Here is a 15,154-nt window from a genome sequence, read left to right as displayed (position 1 = left end):
CCAATCTATCTAAATAAAATGACTTCTAATTCACACCTTAATGCGGAAGAGGATATTCAGATTATAGTCAATGGGAGGTGTAGCTTCTGAATATTACCAGACAAAAACAGTGATGTGTTCAGTACAACCATTCAGTGCATGCAGACGCCAGTGGTGAAGCCCGAGTACCAGCTCAGATTCTACACGCTGGTCTGACGTTCCCAGCAGCTTTAAGACTGAGAGCTTTCCTTTTCAGGATATTTGTTGAAATGGACTAAAATCCCCTTCCTGCTGTGCCACTGAGATACATGTCCTGGATGTGGGGATGGGAAGACAGACAGAAGCTGGAGAGATGTGCTACCCCACCCCGAATGCATGAACCTCCATTCTGAACACAAATCAGCATCCCTCTTGATGGGAGCAAGGAGAGGGATGTGAAAGTCACACATGAGACACAAGGGAACTTCCCATGTCAAGCAGGCCTGGCAGAGACTGGCTATCATCAGAACTCTCAGAATCTGGAAAACAGAAACATCACAAACCACAGCTCCCCTAAACTTCCTTCGGTTCCCAAAGAACATTAGATGCCCAACTCTACTCATTATCTCTATCCTTAAATGGAAACTGTCTTTGTATTGTTTATCTCACTCATAGAGATGTGGCAAGACTACTCCTGAATCTCTGTTTCCAACTCAGATCCATAAAGAATTTTAAGACATTTAACTTTCATGCAAACAGCACATAGTTTTATGTACAGGCTGTCACTACTAAATGGGTAAGCAAAGCAAAAATAAGGAGAAACTAGAGCACACAGGACAAAACCACACAGAGTGCCAGGAGGCCACAGCTAGCAGACAGCCACAGCACATGTCCAATCCTGCTCCACCTCAGAAGCCCATGAAGGTCCATGCCTGTGTTCCTCTCATTATTCTCCTCTGTTAGTAGAGTTTCTACATTGAAGGCAACAGAGTTGTTGCTTCCTCTGTGAAATGCTCAGGTGCTGTCAGAGACTGCCTTGCATGGACAGTGGACTTGGGGTGAGACAGTGAGCAGTGAGAAGCCGAAGTCTCCACTTGCTCAGTGTCAGCTATACCTTAGGCATGTGGCCTTAGTTACATCAGCACTGTGCTCTCCAGCCACAATCATCATATGCTCAGACCATCTGATAGTCCATGAATCTAGAGGTTTGAGAATCAATATAGTTGAAAGTTAGGTTCACCTGCTGTTTCTTGCACCCATCATCTGTCTCTGTCCTGTTTTCATTTCTTTAACACACACACTTCCTCCAATTCTGCCAAGTCTTGGGTTTCACACTAGTTTTCCAACTGTGGCAAAGGGTAAGTGACAGGGAGTGGGTGACCAGATAACTCCCCATTAATATATACTCAAGAGCACAGGCCACAAATAGTTGCACTTGAATAAACATACACAATGCAATGATAAAATAAAATTAAAGCAATTCTATGTTACTATTGTGAGAGAAATCCTGGATGGATTCAAGTATCTTGCTTCCGACACAAACACGAGAGATAAGCCATCTGAAGCTAAATGATAGGAGGCTGGTGCCAACTCCCCTTTCCAGGAAATGCTGTAATCGTCACTGTTACTGCTGTCAGCACTGTCATAGGTCTCAGTATAGAAGTGAGTCCATCTACACATGGGCTGAGAAGGCCTGGTGAGCAGCAGCTCTTGCTCCAGGTCAGGAGAAATCTCCTCTGTACCAATATGGTAGTGATGACATAGAACTGTGAAAAGAGTAATGACAAACTACCAAAAAGCACGACACAGTCTCTAAGGGCTGAGCACTTACAGTTTAGCACTACCTATGCAGAGAAGTGACTGAAGCGCTTTTTTATTTTATTTTATTTTTGGTTTGATTTGATTTATAAGAAAAGGCTTATATAGCCCAGGATAGCCTTTAAGTCCCAATTGCTCACCCTAGCCCAACTTCCCAAGTGCCGGATTGCACATATGCAGCACCGTGCCCAGCTCTGTTGCAATATATCTGAAATGACGATGAAATTGTCCATGTCTTGTATTTGTAATACATCTATGAACAGTTCACTATGTGCAAAGCACTGTGCAAGTTACAAAGACTATAAAAAAGGTTACCCAAAAACTCTGCCAGGCAGCCTAAATGTTTCTGCGTCCCCTTGCAAACTACTGAATCATTGGCAGTGAACATGCACACATTTTAATTTAGAGATAGGGAATGGTAACAAGAGTGGTCTGCTGGATAAAAAGGAAACCTGGCCAGCAACAGTTCCCTTAAGTTCTCACTTTAACTTCTAATTCTTTTGTAGCCCATATTTTTCATAAGGATTAAAAGTCTCTTTAAACATATAAAATATAAAATGTAATAAATTAAAAATAAGAGATAAACAATTACAACAGAAAAGGAAACAAAGGCAGCAGTTATAAAATAAAGCTGATACACTTCACAAATTTAATTTTTGGTGATTAAAATTTTGGCTTTAAGCTTCCTAGGAGATAACTCAATTACAGAAACCTTATTAGTTATTCCACTCACTACTTATAAGACTTAATCTAAACCAAACCTCCCAACCAAACAAAAACCAGCTACTTTCAAGTACAATGATGCCAATTTTTTTCTGCATAAAAGATACTAGCATTGTGTCACCAAGGATTATCAAATACACCCTTAGAAATGACATAACTGTGTTCATAGGACTGTTTCTTAGAATATTACTTCACAAAAGTTCTGGACAGCATGAACACACCATAGACTCTTCATATTAGGAGAGAGACCCAACAGTGACGTCAGAACAACTCCTGTCTGCACTGCGGAGGAGAGACATGTGCACTGCACACAAGGACAGCTACTGGACAGCCTGCCCTGCACTGCAGAGCAGAAAGGTACACACTGCACACAAGGACAACATTATCTTTAGGAGTAACTTAAACTTCTCTTTTCAATACAAGCAAGCAGGTACTAGAAGCCACAAAGTTCCAATCCACACAATCTTATCTTGCAAAATTTCCAGGGTACACATGTCTGGTCTGTTTGGAGTTGGCTTAGCAACGACAAGGATTTACAAGGGCCTCTCTCTGTTCATCACACCTGAGTAGGTGAGCTCTCTCTAACTGTGCCAAGTAGGATCAAAAGTAAGACATATGTTACCATCAACAGTTGTGGATCTGGTCAGAGAAGGCTGAAGTAATTCTTCATCGTTGACTTGTTTCTTGAGTTCTTCAACAGATTCCAAGTGGAGCTGGAGGAACTCTGCCGTAGCTGTTGCTGCTGCTTCCTTGACAGGATCTATCATTCGCTTCAAAAGGACCAGATCATCCTTGTGCACTTTCAAGCAAAGCTTCTCCATTTCTCGGATATTGGAGCGCAGTTGCTACAAATGAAAAAGAGCAATACTACTAGGACCATCTCTCAACATAAGACCTATTTCTTCTCAGACTAACTTGCTATAATGGTCATGAATAGAAATGATTACCAATTGTCTTCTACAGGGACACACAATTTTTCACTTTCCCATATCTCTTTCTTGGCTAGACTAGAATCCATGCCCTTAAACTTTGAATGTATGTAGTAACTTTGCCTTTATTGCATGTGACTACTGTACAACTAGCATTTATCTTGTGGGGCAAATATGGAACTAAAATATTCTAAACACCCAAATGACCTGTATTGCTAAAGCACAAATATGGTCTATAATTTCTAATACAAGTATATAATTCTAAAATGAGTAAAATAAAAGTGAAAATGAAACAAGAACCATCAAGCAGAAGAAAAACACATATAATATTGGCTAGAAACTTGGCTCAGCAGGTAAGAGCACCACTTGCTCTTCTAGAGGACCCAGGTTCAAGTCTCAGCACCCACATGGCAGCTCACAACTGTCTAGACTCCAGTTCCAGGGGATCTGATGACCTCTTCTGGCCTCCATGGGCAAGCATGTGGTATATAGACATATATCCTATATATAAAATTAAAAAAATAAAATATTAAAAAGAATGTATATAATAGAACAAAAATATAATCACCAATTATGTTAAATATTATTTAAACCAATATTAAATATAAAATAAAGATTACTTTCAGATAGGATACACAAAGATACATTTAAAACATAAAACAAAATGGCTCAAACTAAGAGTGAAAAAAAAAAAAGAAAAGAAGAAAAAAGAAAGGAAACACATAAACACTAACATCCCTCTCCCAAGAGCAACCTAGTACAGGAACATTACTGTCAAATAGACTCTAAAGTTAGCCCATCACTAGAAATAGAGAATCACTGTATAATAAGATTCTCTTCAGAAATATATAATAACACAGACAGACAGACTACGTATAATGCAAAAACGGACAGAAACACAACTGTTTTCCTCTTACATGTGTATGTGTGAGTATACAAGTTTGGATGTGTGTGCTGATGTATATGTGGTGGGCACAAATTTGATATCAAGTATCTTCCTTGCCTGTTCTTCACTTTAGTTTTTGAGCCAGGGACTCTGATTGGACTGGAGTACACTGATTCCAACTACTCCAGCCAGATGGCTTGTTCTAGGCATTCCCTGTCTCTGCCTTCCAAGTACTAGGGTGACAGGTGGTCACCATGTCTGCCTGTCTTATGTGAGTTCTTGGAAACTGTGGTGATTTGAATGCTTGGCCCAGAGTGTGGCACAATTAGGAGGTGTGGCCTTGTTGGAGGAAGTATGTCACTGTGGGGGTGGGCTTTGAGTCCCTCCTCCTAGTTGCCTGGGAGACAATCAGTGATTCTCCTGGATGCAGTTAGATTAAAACATAGAACTCTCAGTTCCCCCTGCACCATGCCTGCCTGGATGCTGCCATGTGCCCCACCTTGATGATAATGGACTAAACCCCTGAACCTGTAAGCCAGCCTCAGTTAAATGTTGTCCTTTATATGCATTGCCTTGGTCATGGTGTCTCTTCCCAGCAACAGAAACACTAAGACAGTGTGTAAACATTGCTTCTAATGCTTCAGTGGTAAATGTTTTTATCCACTGAGCCATCTCTCCAACCCAAAAATTTTAAAGAAACCCATGATCATAATGAAAGGTCTTAAAAGCTGCAGTAGCTAATAAAATAAGTAGCAAGGGTATGTTAGGTGAAGAGTGTTTCAACAATAAGATTAACACAGCTTGATTTAAGTTGCTTAGAACATTAACCTAACAAACAAAATATGTATATAAAAAGCAAACTATTAAAGCAACTTTCACAAATTTCAAAAACATTGACATATACAGCATGCTTTCTGAGCATAATAAAGTTAAATTTGAAATCATCAATGGAAACACACACACACACACACACACACACACACAGACAGTATATGTCTACAAGGAAAAAAGATAGTTCTAAATAGTCTGTATGTAAAGAAAGAAGTCACTATGAAAATTAAAATGCTATAGCCTGAATGCAAAGAAAGGTAATACATGTCAAAGCATACAGTGTTCTGTAAAACAAGAGCCAGGTAGTGGTGGCACATGCCTTTAGTTCCAGCACTTGGGAGCCAGAGGCAGGCAGATTGCTGAGTTTGAGGCCAGCTTGGTCTACAAAGCGAGTTCCAGGACAGCCACGGCCACACAGAGAAACCCTGTCTCAAACAACAACAACAACAACAACAACAACCAACCAACCAACCAAACAAACAAAGAGTTAGAAATATACTTCTCCAACTACACATACATTAGAAAATGTAGTGTGGAGTTTGGCTACTTTGCTTTATGCTCCCAGAGGGTCACAGGTCCAGCTGCCAGCCCTGCAGTTATTTGGAGACACAAATGAAAGACAGACAGACAGACACACACACACACACACACACACCACCCTCGTCATAGCAATTCTTCTCTCTCCTCCCCTGCATCCTTGCCTGTGCCTTTGCCATTGGTCACTGGCATCTTTATTGATCAATCAAAAGCCAATTGGAGACAAGGTTCTTCAGCGTTTGGACACACAGATTCCCAATTAAATCAAAACATCAGAACCAATCCCCAACCAGAAAGAGGGGCTAGGCAGTCCCTAAGGACTGCCAGTGACTTTCAGCTGGGTAGGCCCCTGTGGTGTTTGAATAAGATTAGTCTCCATAGGCCCATGTATTTGAATGCTTAGACATCAGGGAGTGGCACTGCTTGAGAAGGAGGTGTGGCCTAGTTGGAGTAGGCCTGACCTGTGTGGAGAAGTGTGTCACTTAAGATAGGCTTTGAGGTTTCAAAAACCTAATTGAGGCCCAGTGGTTCTCTGTGTCCTGGCTGCCTGAGGATCAGGGATGTAGAACTCTCAACCCCTGCAGCACCAAGGCTGTCTGCTGCAGTATATTTCCCACAATGATGATAATGGACTAAACCTCTGAAACTGTAAGCAAACCTTGATTAAATCCTTCTCTTATAAAAGTTGCCTTCATGGTTTTTCATCACAGCACTAAGGCAGCTTCCTCTCCTTTTTCTTCTCTTCCGTCTTTTTCTTTCAGAGGCATGCCAAAGCCCACTCAGGCTTTTAAATTCCCTAACACTCTGTGCCCCCCCCCCCCACGAGAAACCAACTACAGACCCCTGACTGGCTTATCTTCTCCACACTAAGCCCCCATTCATTCGGCTGACATAGACTGCTGTTTCTGGGCATTTGTTTTACATTCATTTGAGAAACAAGAAAAGAAAGTCCAGAAATTAGCAAGCTAAATGTCCATCACAAGAACCTAGAAAATACAAAAACCAAGGCAAATATAAAAAGGAGAAAATTACAAAGATGTGAATAAACTTAAGAAGAGAAAAAGATAGGGATATACCACAAATTAAGAATGCCAAAATTATTTTTGGAAAGAGTAATGAAATTGATAGACCTCATAAAAGTAGTTTTAAAAATAGATACAAATAACCAAAATCATAATGAAGGGGGCATCACTACAAACTTAAAGAATTAAAATTATAATAATTAATTATGAGTAAACTGGGCATGGTGATGCACCTCTTTAATCCCAGCACTGGGGAGGCAGAGGCAGAAGCAGAGGCAGACAGATCTCTAAGTTGAAGTCCAGCCTGGTCTACAGAGTGAGTTCCAGGACAGCCAGAGCTACATAGATAATCCTTATCTTCAAAACAAAACAAAACAAAAGCCAAAACAAAACAAAACAACAGTAATAGAAAAGGAAATTATGAATAAATTTATGCCAATAAATCAGAAGAGTTAGATGAAATGGATAAATTTTCCATAAAACTATAATTTGTGAAATTGATAAAATCAAAACCTAAATGGTCATTTAAATATTATTATTTTTTTAGATAGGGTCTCAACCAGCCCAGAACAGCCTCAGACTTGCTATGTAGCTGAGGCTGAGCCTGAGCTTCTGGGTCCTCCTGCATGCAGAGACTACAGGCACTGGACACTATACCCAACTATGATGCAATGAAATAAATGTATATTTTTTAAACTCTTCTGCTTCTCTCTTCCCCATGTTAAACAACAAGTAACCAAACTGTTTTTAAACAACAGACCCAAACCAGAGCAGGAATTGTCACTGGTCAGTTTTACCAAATATTGTAGAAATTATGCAAATCCCCCATGGGAATGGTCAAAGGCTAGTGCCTTGATATCAAAACTCAACAAGGAAAGAAAATATCCAGAGCAAACTCACACACTCCCACAAACAAGGTACAGAATGTCTTAGGAAAATGTGGCAATGTAAATATGGCAGAACATAATATAGCAACAATTAGTACTGAACAGATCCACTTCAAGACATGGATTAGAAGGTACTGTTACAGGCAACGGAAGTAAACTGCAAGCCAGTCACAAAGACACAGTCTGCTTAGTTCAGTCTCTATAGTGTGTTCTGAAGCAGGCTGAATTAAACACAGTCTGAAGGACTCATCTGAGGCAAAATTATACAGAGAAGACAGGAAGTACCCACCATGAATGTCAGGATGGAGATGTCTCTAGTGGGAGGACAGTGGTGGTAACTAAGACGAGGCCACGGAGCCTTCTGGAACGCTCACAGCTACCGTATACCTTGGCACATGAGTACCTAAGTGTAAGTGTTCGGGAGGACATATGCTTAAGCACTCTGCAGAACAGGTACAGTGTTCAGAGTTGAATGTTTAAGCGAGGAGATTTACACCAATGCAAGTGATAACCAACCTGAAGCCTGACATGGTTGAAGCACCTGTGTAGGGGTGGGATGCACTGAGCTCTGACTGAGTTAGTGGCCTATAATCTTGCCTCTTTCCATGGGGGAGGAAATAATGGAAGCACTACTTCTTTGGGACGAATTCTGACATGCCAGCATAAAACCATGTGGTAGGAATAAGCTCTGTGAGAGGGCACACACGAGTGTGGCGAGATTGACAGTTGGCTCCAGAGGAGAGGAGTCCTGTGGTTGGTGAGTCCTAGGGAAAGTTAACTTTATCAGCTTTGAAGAAAAAGTCTGTATGATGCCACAGCATAAATTATTCTATGATAAGAGTTTTTTCTTTGAAAGATGTTCTTCCATCTTGTAAGAGGTGAATTTATGATACTATAACAGCAAATAAATCGCAGCTGAGAAAAGTGCCACCTAAGGAATCCATTATGCCTGTGTAGTACAGTATGGAAGGTGTAGAATCTTAAGACACTTACCAGGAAGGGAGCAGGGAGGGAGGAAAGTCAAGGGAACCCAGAGAGCGGTGTGAAACAAGGAGAGTCACGCAAGGAAGAGCCAGAATGAGCGGAGGCTGGTGAAAAAGTTAAGAACAATAAAAGGATATAAAAATACATGTATGGCAAGAAGAAGAGAGAGGCTCAAGCCCACTGTGTGGGGCAGATGGTGTAACGCTAACAGATGATACAGAGAGCAGAGAACCACATAGCTCCTGTTTTGCTTTTGATTCTGTATTAAGGAAAATTTCATCATTGAAAGGAGGGTAAGAAACACACCCAAAGGAAATCTGTGTCACTGCAGAGATCTGGATAGGCGTCACAAAGGAGTAGCCTGGTGTCCTTGAAAGACAGTTTTAGGGAACTAGGACATACGGAAATCAAAGCCCTCTTGGTCTGCACTTCAGCAGCAGCAGGACACATATCTTTTCCATATTTAACCGCACTGTACAGAACCTACTTAGACACTGGGTGCAAACACTGGGCCAAAGGCATAGCAGCATCTGTCCTTTCTAGAGGAAGACAGCATGATGCCTTAGATGCAATCCACCCCTTCCTAGCATGTGCCAATTAGGACAGAGGTCAAAGATCCAGAGGCCACATTAAGCTCGTAAATATTTTAAAGCAAAAATCAAGTTAAAGGCTTCTGAACTCACAAGCACCTAAACTTCCTTTCTATCACCTCCAGTGAGGAAGCTGTTTGCTGCCTGCCTGCCCTGCCTTCCCACTTCCCCTGCCCTACCTGCTGATCTCCTCTCTGAAATGTTGTCTACTTTACTTGTTATCAAACTGCTCGCCGCATTATATCTTTTCTATTGCTTCTTTCCCTGCCCAAACACCCTTTTTAAAAATAAAAAATTAGACCCAGTGTTCCCTCTGTCTCCTAGTAAGACCATGAAAGTCACACTCCATGTCCCTGCCTGGCCTTACTCTTGTGCATCTGCTGCTACAGAACTGGGTAGACTTCGTACAGGCACGATCCTTCCAAATTCGCTCTGCAAGCTACTGAGCCAGAATCTCTAAGTGAGCCTCCCATAGGTCTGTTCCCAGCAAGTTCCATGTCAGCTGTGGAGAGGTGGGGCTGAGGACATTTCTATGAAGACCATGCTGGTCTCCAATAACTTACACACTAACTATTTTGAGCACCTCATTTTCTTATAAAAATTGGTCGTAAAAAATCTTTCTTAGTGCTAGATGTCCTTGGCTCCAAGAAGAAAGGAAGCCTATTCTACTTCAGTTTCAAAACCTTACTGACTGGTTGGCTTGTCCTGTTGTCCAAGGACAGCAGAGTTCTGAGACTCAAGTGCTGGGGAGAAAAGAAACATGTATCCCAGGAGATACCCAGAGCTACTGCTAGATCAGTGTTCAGTAGAAAATAGACCAGAACTTCAATGTGAGGACGCCTTCCAAGGCTGGAGAAAGAACCGCCAGCCACACTAGGAACCTCTCATGCACACAGCACTGAAGGGCGCTGGGAAAGGCTGAGTCCTGCGAGGAAGAGGAATGGAGAAGACTGAGCCCTGCTCTAGCTAGCCTCCAATTAGTGAATCGCTAAACCAAGACCTAGCATCACCACACTGGCTCTAAGCAAGCAGTAACTTAATGGCCGTCCAGAACAAAGTTACAGAAATATTATACTATCATAGAAACATAGAGCTGTTAACAAGACCAAACGTCATCAGACAGACACAGAAACAGAACAGGAACCATAGTGGGGAGAATAATTACGGATCCGAATTAGACCTGATTGACACGGCTGCTAACGCAGTAGAAAGGGACAGTACACTATTACAGCTGCATTTCACATGTTTGAAAAGTTTAGAAGCAATAAGTAAGATACTTAAAAATACCCAAGTGAAAACTTACGTGTGTGTGAGATGAGAATATATTAGTAGACTAAGGACAGATTAAACACTGCGCCAGAGACTATAAACACGACAAAAGGGAAGCACTTTTTTAAGAGTACCACTCATGCGGTGGCGCATGCCTTTAATCACAGCACTTGGGAGGCAGAGGCAGGCGGATTTCTGAGTTCGAGGCCAGCCTGGTCTACAGACTGAGTTCCAGGACAGCCAGGCTACACAGAGAAACTCAGTCTCGAAAAAACCATGAAAAGAGAGCCCCACTCAGCTGTGTGGTGACATTCAAGCAAATGCACTGTATCTGGAGTTCTTGGAGAAGGGAGGGAAGGGGTCAGGAAAGCATTAACAAGAAAATAATGACGGAAAAAAAAATCCCCAAATCAATGCAACTGTAAACTGAGAAGTCAGAGCTCAACAAACTGAAAGCACAGGACACTGAAGAAAATGCACCATGTCCTGTGAATGTCTCCAAATGTGTGACCTTACAAGGAAAGCAGTCAGAGCAGTGAGAGGAGAGGCACAGAGACAGATGAGGAGGAGTTCTCACAGGAGCCCACGTGAGAGGACAGTCACTGTCTTCCAAGCACAGAGGGGAAAGAGGCTGTATATGTCTACACATTGTGACGGTTCTATCAAAAAAAAAAAAAAAAAGAGTAGAAGTAAAAGGTTTCCTCCAGTTAGAACTGCACGCCAAGCACGATAAAATCCTTAAAGGAAAAGGAAAGATGGAACACAAAAAGATGGATCCACACAAAGGCATTTACTGTAGGCACATCCGAAATGGAAGTACATGGGCACTCCACAGCATTTTACACCACCTTAAGTGGAACCAAGTATTCTAGGGGCACAGAGAGATAAGAGTGAACTGAAGTACAAGAAAGCAGCAGCATAAGGAGGCAGAAGTGCAAGTGTGCTGAAGGTTCTTTGTTTTGTTTGTTTGTGTGTTGCTTGAGACAGGGTTTCTCTGTGCAGCCTTGGCTGACCTGGAACTCACTCTGTAGACCAAGCAAATATCCACCTGTCTCTGCCTCCTGAGTGCTGGGATTCAAGACGAAGGCACCAACACCTGGACTGCCTAAGTTTCATAAACATGCAAAGTTGTGTAATAGCAATAGATGAATACAATAAGCTCTAGTTCAACTACTAAAATGGCGGATATAGCTAGCAAGCCAAGAAAGAAGACAATACAACTGAAGAAGAGCCACCTCAGCTGGAGTAGAAACAGCTGGATGTGGAAACAGCTGGGTGTAGAGGCGTAGGCTGTACCTCAGCACTAGGGAGGGTAAGGTAGGAGGAACAGGAATTAGAGACCATCACCAGCAACACAGCCAGGCCCTGACTCAAAGCAAAAACAGACAAAAAAGCAAATTATTAACTATTCTTTGAGCAAATGAATAAAGTTATAAGACAGATTACCAACATTCTAAGGTAGCTAAAATTAAAAATACCAACCTGATAAATTGTCTATAAGGACATGAAAACTAGGTGGGAATAAAATAGAACAAGTGTTTTGAGAAACAGGCAGTTTCTTTAAAAGTTAAGTAGTAACTGTGCCATTATTTTGTCCCTAGGTTATTTAGCCAAATAAAGTAAACCCTCTGCCCATACCACAATGTCCCCAGCAGCTTTATTTATAACAGACAAAGCAATAAACAAACCAAATGGCCACTAACAGGTGAACAGATAAACTATGCTATATTCATAGAATACAATGCTATTCAATAATAAAAAGAAATTAAATATGGATACATAGAACAAGAGGGATAAACTTCACAATATTCACACACAGAGTGAAAGAAACTGGATTTTATGTTGTATGATTATGTTATCATATACTGTATAGGTTATATAAAATTCTAAGAACTATATCCTCTAATGGGTAGCAGTAGAAAACCAGTTAGTGGGCCAGGTAAGAGAACAGAAGGATGTGGCAGAGAGAGACCATGAGGGCGCAGGGCTTCAGAGCGCAGAGAGAAGCTGTTTGGAGTGATCAAGTATGCATGTCCCTGATTATGGGGATAGCTTTATCATTAACAGACACAGGAAAAACATAAAGATTAGATACTTTAAATATGTATACTCTATGGTATTGCAGTTAATACAACAAGAAAATTATTTGAGAAAGAGGCAGTGAAATATAAAACTAATTGCTTATATTCAGTTATACCTAAGTCAGGCAAAGATTTCATTCAGATGCAGTGGGGGATGGGAAGTGGGATGGAGGAAGGCGCACTGAGCTTTACTAGAACTAACAGCTTCCTTGAGACAGGAAAAGGAAGGAACTGTGACAAATATGAGGAACTGGCATAGATGTGTGGTAAACGCATGGTGTTTGTTATAATACCTTACAATTTTAAATGTTTCTATGTGTTTAAAGGACATGCATGTATAATTTTTTTCTAAACATGCTCCATGTTAGTGTTGCTATCAAGCAGCTCCTTCTTCTATTACACTGCGGGTAAGAATCGTCTAGTAGAGTTACAAAGATAGCAGCTAACAACAGTCAGGCCCCATTAGGCCCCTGGAGTAACTGATGTGGGGAAGGGGTATGGTGTGTACCTGCACTGATGTTGTACAATGTCTCCCAAATTAAAATACTCTGTCCTGGAAAGAGGCTTGTTAACAGGAAGTTAACAGAACTAAAAGGCTCAGGAAGTAAACAACTCACAGGTCTGCGGAAGTTCTTGAAACTGAGAAGAGCTACAAGGTCCTTCCTACAAGGTCTACTGCTGGATAGACGGGCTTCTCTGACTATCATGGTGCCTTACGGTCAGGGAACTCCAGGGATTCATCTTCTGTAGGTTGTGGCCCAAGTTGAAGTGGATTGTTTTTAGGGATGCAGCGGCCTTCAACTCGTCCATACTCCTGTAAGTAACTTAGTAATAAGCTCACTGGTCCACTAAGTTAGATGTTAGTGGCACCACTTCTTTGGTCGATTGTTCTCTGTATCAGTGAGCAGACATCTGGTCACTTCTCACCAGTAGAAGCCACACAGAAACTTGTCTAACAAACAGTATTTCAATGGTTACACTAGCTGTCTTCTTCATCTATGCCTATCCATGCCCATTCTAGACTTTCATTGTTATAATTCACAAGAGGTGTCTTTAGGTTGTCTCAGGCCACTATATGCTCAGAACCTTCCAGAGCTTTCCTCCCAGCTCTGAGTTCCTGTCTCCTACAGGGCCTCCTATGGTTTGACCCAGCTGGAATCTGACTTCATCTCCTGCATCCTCCTTACTCACACAAGCCACACGACTTCCTTAGCACCTGGTGGACATGCCAAACATCCTCCCACCACAGTCTTCACATCACATTTTCCCCATGCCTGGAGAATTCTATTACCAGTTTATGCCTGCAGTTGCTTCATGGCTTCCCTACACTGCTATCCACAAGCACTGCTGATATAAAAGGTCATCACTAGGATTTTTGATCCCTGTAAGTGGCTTTACTTTTCCTCATGGCAAGTGTAACCATCAACTATACTAGATATTTATTTACTTAAGAAAATCTACCTTAAAAAATAACAAATGCTAATAAGGATGTAGAGAAAGGAGAACTATTAGACATTCTTTGTGTGGGATTCTAAATTAGTGTAGCCATTATGAAAAATGGTATGGAGGTTCCCACAGACAAAAATGATCGCCCTATGATCCAGCAGTCCCACTTTGAAGCATGCATCCAAAGGAAATAAAGTCATTATCAAAGCAGCTTTTATCTTTATTTCCATGAGTATCACAGCATTGCTTGCATAGCCAAAATACAAAGCAGACTTAAGGCCTGGTGAGATGGTTCTGTGGTTTAAGAGCACTGACTGCTCTTCCAGAGGCCATGAGTTCAAATCCCAGTAACCACATGCCTGGAGCAAGTGGGACCCTGAGCGAAGGGGGAGAAAAACAACAACAACAACAACAACAAAACTGACTTAAGTGTTCACTAGTGGTAAGCAGGTAATGAAAATCTGGTGGTAGATACACATACATACAATTGAAAACTATTCATCCAAGAAAAAAAATAACAAAAATCTTTCCTTTGCAATAATGTGGATGAACCTGGAGGACACTATGCCAGGCACAGAAGGAACAATGCCAGATGATCTCATTTATATCAGAATCTAAAATGGCTGCTCTCACAGATGCTCAGCATACAATAATTGTTACCAGAATCTGGAGAGGTGAAGACGAAAGGGTTGCGAGGTTGTTCAGTATGCACAAAACCACAGTTCTGCAGGAGTGGGTTCTGGTGCTACCGTGCATCAGGAGAACTACACTTAACCGCACTTCGGAGTATGTGTGCAAACAGCTAGAGGACTGTGAATGTTCTCACCACAGCAACCTGACAAAGGGCTGATGTGACAGAAGTGCCTGGCTGCAGCACAGCCTCAGTACAGCTACATTAAAAACCATCACACCTAGGGCTGAAGAAATGGCTCAGAGAATAAGAGCACTTTATACTCTTGCAGTTCTCAGTTCTCAGCACCCACAGGGCGGCTCACAACTCTTTAACTCCAGCTGCAGGGGGTCCAACTTCTGGCATCTAAGAGGACAGTATGCATACAGTGTGCAGACATACATACAGACAAAACACCCATATGTATAAAAATAAATTAATCGAAAAAAATTACATCCCACACATATGGGCAACTGCAAATCATTAAAAATATACATTTTGGGCTGGGGATATAGCTTTGTAG

The 15,154-nt window shown here is 41.6% G+C and overlaps 1 protein-coding gene across 4 annotated transcripts in view; it reads right to left on the bottom strand.

Moving 5' to 3' along the window:
• Window positions 1–15,154, bottom strand: part of Stx17 (syntaxin 17) — a 61,602-nt gene that overhangs the window by 24,353 nt on the left and 22,095 nt on the right. For all 4 annotated transcript variants that reach the window (XM_006538208.2, NM_026343.2, XM_011250090.3 and 1 more), the window contains exon 4: window positions 3,122–3,344. In XM_006538208.2, coding sequence (XP_006538271.1) covers window positions 3,122–3,344 — 223 coding nt within the window. The remainder of the gene's footprint in view (window positions 1–3,121; window positions 3,345–15,154) is intronic.

The sequence above is a fragment of the Mus musculus genome, chromosome 4 (genome assembly GCF_000001635.26).
Source record: "Mus musculus strain C57BL/6J chromosome 4, GRCm38.p6 C57BL/6J".
NCBI classification, from domain to species: Eukaryota; Metazoa; Chordata; class Mammalia; order Rodentia; family Muridae; genus Mus; species Mus musculus.
This window is presented reverse-complemented; position numbering and strand designations above follow the sequence as displayed.